The following is a 9647-nucleotide window of genomic DNA, read 5'->3' as shown; positions in this document are numbered from 1 at the left end:
TGTGAAAATCACTTGTATAAAAGTCAATTTTGACAATAAGAAATGCATATTGATTTCCTTGTAATAGAATACTTGTGGTCTCTTCTCTTCTATTATCTTGTGTGCATGTGTTCTATTGGATTCTCGCATGCTAAATGGTTTGCCTGCTTGAATAGGTTGTGGGTGCTCCCTCTTATTAGCTTCTTCTTGATTTACCTTTTGTGAGAGACAACCATCACAAAGGTTTCTCTCTTCTTACCTCCATCTAGGAATAGAGAGCTGTTCCTTCAATCCCATATCCAAGGAGCATTCTGAGTGAGGACACAATGGACAACAAGTTAGTGCATTGCATGTGGCTTGAAGGCAAGACCCAATGACACATAATTTGACAAGGCTAAGGTAAGCTCTTGCCTTGAACATGAGGCATCAAGGTGTATAATGCTTCATGTCTAATTTAACAACATGATGTGGTGGTCAAGGATGCATACCTATCTTAACTACACTGAGTGCTTCTATATGCTTTCTTCTTATGATGGTCTTACAGAAGAATGGCTTTAATTCTTTTTTCAATTACATTTCTTATAAGACATTTATGAATACATGATATCATCATTTCCTATTTATGGACCATTACTAATATAAGTGAAGATAACTAAAGAAGGTGGTATACATGCAACAAAATAAATTTCTCCCTTGCAATCGTTTTGATCATGTTACGTCTAGTACTCCTCTACTCGTAATGAGCAGTGGTGATTGGAAGGAAATTTGAAGAGTAACTCCTATCAAGCCATCAAAAGGAATGAAGAGGTACTCCATCTTCTATTGCCTTTCATATTGGGGCAAGTTAAAGAGTAACTCTTCTCTCCATCCCATGCACGTTTTTTGGAATATGACATGAAACATTTAGGACTATTTAATTGGAAAAAAGGATACTAAAACAGTATGGGATGACTTAAAAGGATTTCAAACACCAAGAGAGAGGATGACTAAGGGTAGTTAACAAGAAGGTGGTTTTACCCAAGGCGCCACGAATATTGACAAGGAAAGAGAACAAGAATGCCAAAGACAAATATGTATTTTTTGTATGCTTGTCAACTTTATACATTCATGAAAGGGTGCTTTTAAAAGTACCGTATGAAGAAGGCGATGCAAGGAAACCTTCCAATATATAAAAAAACTTTATAGTTATCACTTTTTATTCCTTGTCCCAAAGCGAAATGAAAAGTCTTTACTTAATGTAGGACCATGGAAGCACCTTGAGTTATCAATTTGAATAATATAGGAAATAAGTTATTTATAAATGGATTGCCAAAGGCTAACTAAACTCAATACAATATCAGAGTAGACTACTCCTCGAAAAAGGCAAAGATACATCACTAGAAAACTGCAACGATAAAAACTTGACATTATGATAATTATGTTTACTACTTACTACGAACCTTGAAGTGGGAGGATCTTATGTGGAAATCTTTTTGGAAAGCTTGACCTAGCTTTGAACTTCAAGTAAAATGGAGATCAAAGAAATTTTAGCACCCTCCTATGTGAGACTCAACGTAGTTCCGTATATATTGGAAAGTGTGTACTTTGGACGTGGACACGTTCAAATTGAGATGTGCGAGAATTGCACTACTTGTGGCAAGGCATGTAAAAACAAGGATAATATTTAAGCTCAATTATCTTAATACTTTAGAATAAATTGGTGTAACTGCTTTGTGTGTGTGTGTGTGTGTGTGTGTGTGTGCGCGCGCGCGTGCGCGTGCACGCGCGCACGTGCATGCGCACACACACATTCAAGGAACTTGCCCTCGTACAAGAATTCAAAATTAGCCAAGATCCAAGAAGGTTGCAAAGAAGGAAAAATTAACAATGTATCATGAGTGTAGAGCCCTCATTGAGGACACTCCAATTCAAAAACCAAAATACACGCACACGTGTGCGTGCATGCGTGCATGCGTGCGTGTGTGTGTGTGTGTGTGTGTGTGAGAGAGAGAGAGAGAGAGAGAGAGAGAGAGAGAGGATGATGATGATGATTATGACGACAATATTCACATCCATAGAGGCGAAGTACAACCTATCAGACTAATATAAGTATTACAAATCAAAAGCATTGGTTATGGACTCATGCCATTGAGCTAGAACAAAGAAGAAAAGTGGAGTCTCTTAGATCAAAGGTCATCAACTAGTACGATGTAACTAGCGGAGCCTCTTATCCTAGAGGCTCTTCAACTAGTATAGCCCATCAAACTCCGTCAACAAACCAAAGACTATGAGTTACATTAAGTAGAGATTGGGTTCTACTAGTTTGGGGGTTCAAAATTTTGAAAGCTCTTACATCCCTTACTTACACTTGAGGCATATGAAGAGAGTGATTGCCATCTCCACATAATTTTCTAGTAGATTACAAGTTTGGAATTTTGTACACTAAACTTGGCAACAAGAAAGCAAAAAGATTGAGGAGATGGATTGAGTAAAAGATCTCTCTTTGAAGCTCAAAACCCATCCAAAAGAATTCTTGGACTCTCACAAGGGACCACACACACATACACACGTGTGCATGTGCACACGCACACATGCGCATCTCCTCATGAATCATGATGAAATTTCTACAACACATGAAGGTGCCAAAAAAAGGTTTTCACTCATGCAAAGATTAGCACCTAACAAGAAGTGAAAATTTTACCATCGGCTTGCTATAGTACAATGAACTCTCAAAACACAATTTTTTGATGTACAAATATATTTGCTTTTCTAGTGCAAAATATCAATTAAGAAGAGGGACAAGAAAATAGTGAGCTCAATTATTTTTGAAATTGCACAAATTTTAGATACTTCTCTACATTACAAATTAATCAACTTTTTTTTCTCTTAAAATTTCAATATATAAATATCAAAACTGTCAAGCATAGTTGCACTAATTATCATATGATGCACATCATTGCTATTTTAGGCCGACAATGAAATAGTCTCAAACATAAAATGTAAGGCATTCCACTAACTACTTTCTTTTGCCAGTTATTTAAAGTCGAGAATTGTATGAGCTCTCTCTCTCTCTCTCTCTCTCTCTCACACACACACACACACACACACACACACACACACAATGAAAGAATGTCTCTTGAAGCTGGTTATAAAGTGATGCCTTCTTCAATTTTAAGTGTGGCTCTTGCTTTCTTAGAAGGCAATCAAGGAAAAGAAAGGGATCTGATTACCTTGCTTGCACGTATATTCTGTCCCTGCTGGTATTTGCAAGGTAAAAGCTTTCAACAAAACTAACAATGGCATGCCCAATTATCTTGAAGCCTAAAATCAAGGTAACTATTGGCAAGAAAACCAACAATTGTTGCCAATGTTTCACAATTACCAAATCACAACATGGTTATGTAATGAATGTAAAAACTTGTTATAAAACCCCCAAGTTACTATCTCACTCTGTTGCTATTTACTATACATGTGTACATAAGTTTACATGTGTATACATGCATACATACATACATACACATATATATACATGTGTGTGTGTGTGTGTATGTACATTATAAATACATACATACATACATATGTACGTATACATATACATCTATACATAGATATACTTGTATATGTTTATATCTATCTATATATTTACACATACATATACATGTCTATATCTATCTACATACATACATATATATATACATGTGTGTGTGTACATTATACACACATACACACACACATACATATATACGTATACATATATATCTATATATAGATATGCATGCATATGTTTATATCTATCTATATATTTACATATACATGTGCATATACATTTATATCTATCTATGTGTGTGTGTGTGTGTGTGTGTGTGTGGCCCATTAGCACAATAGCACAATGAAATTAAAGCCTCTATTACTAAAAAGTAAGTGTATTTCATAATCACATAAGGCTCCAAAGGAAGCACAGACAGAGGCAGACTCTTCAAACATATTAGACTTACATAAGGATTATTTTATTTTTAAGCAAAGGAATCTGAAAAACCCTAGCTTCCAAATCGCAAAGTCTGCAGTGTCTCCATGAGTTCTTGTTTGAACTGCCTTGTAAACCAGTAAGGAACTACACTACAGAAGATGGCTTTGACAACTTCATTTCAACTGTGCTATTCTTTAAAGAGCTCATAAACTGGTTCAAGGCAAGACCATGTGTGAGACTTGATTTACATCGGCTCTATTCAAGAAGAGCACATTGTGATAACAGGACTCTACTTGCAATCGTCTCTATTCCAGAAGGGTGTGATACAGGCAGCCGCCTGCAACCATGTTCTGGAAGGACGAGTCATTGTGTAACAGGCAGCCACATGCAATCATTTACTGACAGCAAAAAGGCATATTTGACAGTAATGCCTGTCCCAACATCATGTGTCCCATGCTTAAATTGATCAGGACCTATTCTTTTCAGTTGATGCAAGAAAAACTTTCCTATTTTACATACATATTGCCCAATGTGTAACCTTCTGCTGTCAGGTCAGTGTCAGTAAGGCCCATCACTTCTTGCTGTTGCTGGAAAAAAAAGAACCAATGTCACAAGACAACAGTGGCCAGGATGCATAGAACATACCGAAACACACTGCACACTATCATGACCACACACCTACGATGCATAGAACATACCGAAACACACTGCACACTATCACTGCCACACCCTCCTAGGATGCAAACGAGAAAACGACAACAAAAATTGATTGTGGAATCACATAAGCATGAAAAATATGAGATGAATGCATGAGTTACCAAATTGGTATGGGCAAAGGAAGAGAACTTGATCAGCTCCATACCTGTTTGATATAGGACGTCAATAAGTCATCTGATGATGATGAAAAAGGCTCTGAAATCATTCCACTCTCTGCCTTGCCCAACAAAAGTTCAAGAGGCCCCTCTTTAAACTTGTCCTTTTCCCCAAAACCTTGCTCGTTGCCAAACACAACAGTGGTGGTAACAAGAGGTTTGAAATCGGTATCAGCAACTAGGTCATCGTGAAATTTGGGTACCCAGCCGCCCGATCTTTGTTCTTGCGGACATCCCACTTTTGATACTTGACCAGTACCAGAACCTTGATTGTGCTGTGAACTCAAAAGTGCCACACCAGTAAGTCCAACACCTTGACTAAGTCCGATGCCATGCCAATTTTGCCAGTTGTTCAACCCCGTACCCGGTCTAGATGCAGGGTTGCCACCAGAGAGAACGTGATCAGATGATACCGCTTGCAAACTTGGGTTTAGACCTTCACCAGCATTACAGATGAGCCCCCTTTTGCCAGAGACTAGGATACCTAATTCACTTCCATGAGAAATTAATGGAGATGACATACTCGCTAAAGGACTACTATATATGCCAACATGAGATGCATTGTTGTAAGGTCTAGCATCCACACCCATAGTTCTTCTGAAAGAGGCAAGCCCATTAGAGGGCTCAAAACTAGGTCCACTAAGGGTGGCTTCTTGACCTGGCCTAAGATGAGAACCAACTATGTTCAAGCTGCTGTTAATCTTTGAAAACCTCACCCCCGCATCACCTGATACCATGGGCTGTCCACTGGTTGGTAAGTCAGATAACATGCCACTTGCCATTTGTGAACTGGTTTGCTGTTGCAGCATCTGCATCAGCAAAGAGTTGTTGCTGCTATCGGCCGGAAAATGGTTGTCATGGCCAACTAACTGCCCCATAGTGGCCCCCACAGAAGGTTGTAGAGCAGATAACCCACTAGGCCCCTTGTCAGGCTGACCAAACAAAGCCAGCTGCCCAGTTCCATGGCCCAAATGTTTGAAATCCAGGCCACCTGAGATCGCAGAATTAAGGACACCTGGGGTATTCAACAAGGCTGATCCATAAGGTGGTCTTCCAACCGATCCATTATTGATGCCATGAATTGCAGCAATTTGTCCTAGTAAATATGGATCTGGGTTGTTAGGAACGGCCCTATCCAATAGTCCTGCCTGAAGTGATGAAACCAAGGCTTGTGGTGACAAATGAGCTCGAAAATCACCCAGTCCACCGCCAGTAGCAATAAATCTGTCGTCAGTAGCTCCAAAAAAGGTTGAGCCTAGGCCCCCACCAGATTGATGAGCTACCCCACTTATCCTCTTCAAGTACAACCGATACTTCTGTAGTGGCAAAACCAAAGAATAACACTCTTGAGTCCAAGCCAAGAAATCCGATGTTGCTAGTCGTAATAACACTCTTTTAACATGCAACACATACAGTTCAACAGGGCAAGTTTGAGTTCTATTGCCAGCCAGACTTAGGGTGGCTGCACAACATCCACGTGTCAACAGCCCTTGGCTAAAAAGATGCCACATCTTGAGGCTACTTAAGCATCCAGGGGGTAGGCTGACAGGTTGGCTTCGGAGCAGACCCCGACAAGCATCATTTTTGTAAGCCAACATAAAACCAAAAATTCAAACAAGCAGGTGAAGAAACAGCAGTAACACCACCATTACAACTAGAATCACAGACCTGCAAATGACTTGCAACATTTTCCCTTGTCAAGCCCCGGACATCCATGAGCTCAAGTATTCTCTTGGGAACGGCCTCTTCATAAAGATCAATCAGAAGCACAATCAGCAAACTTCCTTAGAACTCGATCTCTCTCTCTCTCTCTCTCTCTCTCTCTCACACACACACACACACATGCACACTTCTAAGACGGAGGGAGCTTACTATCAATTCCTAGCTGGTTCACAGCACTGACAAATTTTTGATGCAAATCTACAGACCACACCACTCGTGGCTTCTTTGAAGTAGATGGGTCCTCATTTTCTAGCTCAGTATCGTCTTCTTCCTCCTGTGCATCCTTCCTCTTCTTTGAGTTTTTCAAAGCTCCATCAAAGCCATCACTTGCAAGGTTATCACCATCATCATCAGGCCTCTGCCTATCATCAAGACTGTCCGAGTCTTTCTGCTTTCTCCTCACCACATGCTGCCAAATGTTTTTTAGCTCTTCAATTCGTACAGGCTTTAGTAAGTAGTCACATGCTCCATGCTTAATTCCTTTCATTACAGCACTTGTCTCTCCATTTGCTGACATCACTATACACAGAAAACATGTATTGGACGCTTTAGTTCATCATTATATAGGACCCTCCTAGCTGCAAGAATCTTTTGAGTGCAAAGGTAAAATCTGAGCTAGAGATCTTACTGATAACAGGAAGATCCATCTCCAGCCCGACAAGTTCGAGCAGCTTGAAACCATCCATATCAGGCATATGTACATCACTTATGACCACATCAAACCCATCTTTATTTTCTCTCAGGATTTTAAGCGCATCAACGGCCCTTTCGCATGTTGTTACTGTATACATTTTAAAAAACATGTAAACCTCAATAAACGTACACACCACGGCATGGCATGTTCATGCAGATCCCAAAAAAAAAATTTACAGAGGAGAGAGACTAAGTTGTACAAACATCTGGACGACACCACCCTTGGACAACTAGACAACATCACCCTTGGACATCTGGCCACCATCCTTCTCTTGATGGTAAACCACCGCCCTCTTCCCAACCCAAGCCCTTGAAGTTGAAGGGTAACCCCATGAATAGTACATCTACACAATTTTATGAACAAAGTTTTCGAAGGACATGGGTACTGCTTCTTGAAAACCTAGCTATTTCTTTCACCTTGTGAGCAACCCACTTGTTTTGTTTTCTTAAACCGAAAGCGCTACAAAGCGAGAAAAACATACCTTTGTAGAGGCATTGGCGTAGCATTCTATCGAGTATGAGGAGGCAGATGCGATCATCATCCACTACCAACACGCGTAAGCCCACTGGAAACTTGCTGTCATTTGCATTCTCTGATCCCATATTCATTTTGGAGACGTGAGTGGCAGCCAAGGGTAGCTCTGTCTCAGCTCCCATACCTTACTCAGTGTGCAAAGGCACAAAGGTGGTGCCAAGATCTACATATACAAAAAGCCCTACTATAAAGAGTTTTTACAAGAGGCTATCATGCAAAGAGAATTTGTAAGCATGGTTGCCTTTATAAACCATCTCAAAATTAAGGCTTTGAAGACCATCTCCATACATGAGACAGTATGAAGCTCAAACAAAGTGTGATTTGGCTAGTGATAGCATATACCCACCATACTAAGTGTAGTATGATTGTATACCCACCAAGCTAGAAAGGTAAAAGCTTCTCCAAAAGGCAGGAATTCATGCATAAAGGCACATGAGAGGGGGTGACAACTGAGGCAGAGTTTTATGCAGAAACTAAAGGAAAAGGAAGGAAGAAGAAGAAAGGGGGCGAAGGGGGCGTGTGTGTGTGTGTGTGTGTGTAGTAAAAATCAGGGTGTTCTCACAAGAAAAAGAAAGCTACTTAGGAGCATGACGTGATCAGTCAAGCACACTTACCCCCCGCCCCAACAAAAAAGTCTTACAAAAAAGAAAACAGAAAAAAATCACTGCAAATGTGGAAGAAGAAAAGAGACGAGGAAACAAGTGTGCAGAAAGGAAGGCTTTACAGACAGTAGTACTAGTAGAAAAGCACACGCTTGGCGCAATGTGGGGAATGGGGCTCACAAGGGATGGTGGGTATAGATAGAGACCCAGCCCAACAAAAGCAGAGCAAGGACCAAGACTAATAATTAACTCAGAAAAAGTACAAAGGTTTGGCAGCACCTGAGAGACGGTCAGCCATAGCCAAAACCTTAAAAGCTCTCTCTCTCTCTCTCTCTCTCACACACACACACACAGACTCTCTCTCTTAACAGGTGAGAGAAAACTGATGGGGCAGGTGGGTCTTCATTTTCCCTATGTGGATCTTCTTGCCTCAGCACAAGAACGCCATAGCCACTATTAAAGACCCTCCTCGCATGTGGGTTCTTCTTAATTTCTAGCAAACAGAGCCAGTGTGGGCTTACAAAACCTTCTTCTTGTGGATCACTCTTCAAATCCACGGAACAAAAGGGGGGGGGTTCTCCTGGCGTTTCACCACACAACTTTCTCCGTATGGCTGCTTCTCAATTTACACCAAACAGAGCCATTTCTCCTCGTAGGTTCTTCTCAGTTTTGCACTCTGCTATGGCCTCCTTCTTCATTGTTTTATTCACACAGAAACAGAGTCCTCTGCATAGCCATCCCCTTCCCCACTCTCAGAAGGTGGACCCTCTTGTCCATTCTTAGACCCTTGTTTTCAAATTGTTTTGGTCCTCTGTCCCTTCAAATCAAAAGGGCTGCCCTTTTACAAAAACGGCAACCTTTTGAAAGGGTTGTTCAAACTTCTTGTTAATAGCAAGGCCACGATGCCTTCCACGCACAAGGGGGTTTTATTGTCCATTGATGAGGAATGAAACTGCCTCTTGCCTAACAATCTAGCTAGTTAATGGTTGCTGGAATCATATATGTATATGTATATATGTATAAAATGGGCATTATATGGCTCCCTTTTTTAAGCCTCGTTACACATCTAAGGGCATGATCTTGCGCTCAACGCAAATGCAATCGATTGTTATTGTTCAATGGGAATTTTTTTAGAAGCCCTCCCAACTTTTGTCTTGAATTCCATCGACATAAAATTTGGTGTGTTACATGTGCATCCTCCTCCATAATTCCTTTTTCGCGTTTGGTTTTCTCAATCAATGTTTTGTTTTGGCCGCTTGTGGCAATCGGGAAGACTTGGATTGCATGCTCTAACCCTT

At 40.6% G+C, this 9647-nt stretch overlaps 1 protein-coding gene across 2 annotated transcripts; it reads right to left on the bottom strand.

Moving 5' to 3' along the window:
- Positions 1 to 3844: 3844 nt before the first annotated feature.
- On the bottom strand, positions 3845 to 9431 carry LOC147620096 (uncharacterized). 2 transcript variants are annotated; one of them, XM_086772274.1, is made up of 6 exons: positions 7695 to 9431; positions 7148 to 7300; positions 6670 to 7038; positions 6466 to 6542; positions 4788 to 6113; positions 3845 to 4512 (listed from the first exon to the last, which is right to left on the bottom strand). In XM_086772274.1, the coding sequence occupies exons 1-6, from the start codon at positions 7867 to 7869 to the stop codon at positions 4432 to 4434; spliced, it is 2181 nt and encodes a 726-aa protein (XP_086628400.1). In that variant the 5' UTR covers positions 7870 to 9431; the 3' UTR covers positions 3845 to 4431. The 2 variants fall into 2 exon arrangements, with proteins under 2 accessions (XP_086628400.1, XP_086628401.1); XM_086772275.1 differs by having other exon boundaries at positions 3845 to 4506.
- Between the last annotated feature and the right edge of the window lie 216 nt (positions 9432 to 9647).

This window comes from Cibotium barometz, chromosome 32 (genome assembly GCF_041138505.1).
Source record: "Cibotium barometz isolate CiBa-2024 chromosome 32, ASM4113850v1, whole genome shotgun sequence".
Lineage (NCBI taxonomy): Eukaryota > Viridiplantae > Streptophyta > Polypodiopsida > Cyatheales > Cibotiaceae > Cibotium > Cibotium barometz.
This window is presented reverse-complemented; position numbering and strand designations above follow the sequence as displayed.

Coding starts and splice junctions, on each gene's coding strand:
- LOC147620096 (XM_086772274.1), bottom strand. CDS start 7,869: ATGGGAGCTGAGACAGAGCTACCCTTGGCTGCCACTCACGTCTCCAAA. Junction 7,039..7,147: donor GATGGATCTTCCTGTTATCA/GTAAGATCTCTA, acceptor TTCTGTGTATAG/TGATGTCAGCAAATGGAGAG. Junction 6,114..6,465: donor ATGTTGCAAGTCATTTGCAG/GTCTGTGATTCT, acceptor TTGCCACTACAG/AAGTATCGGTTGTACTTGAA.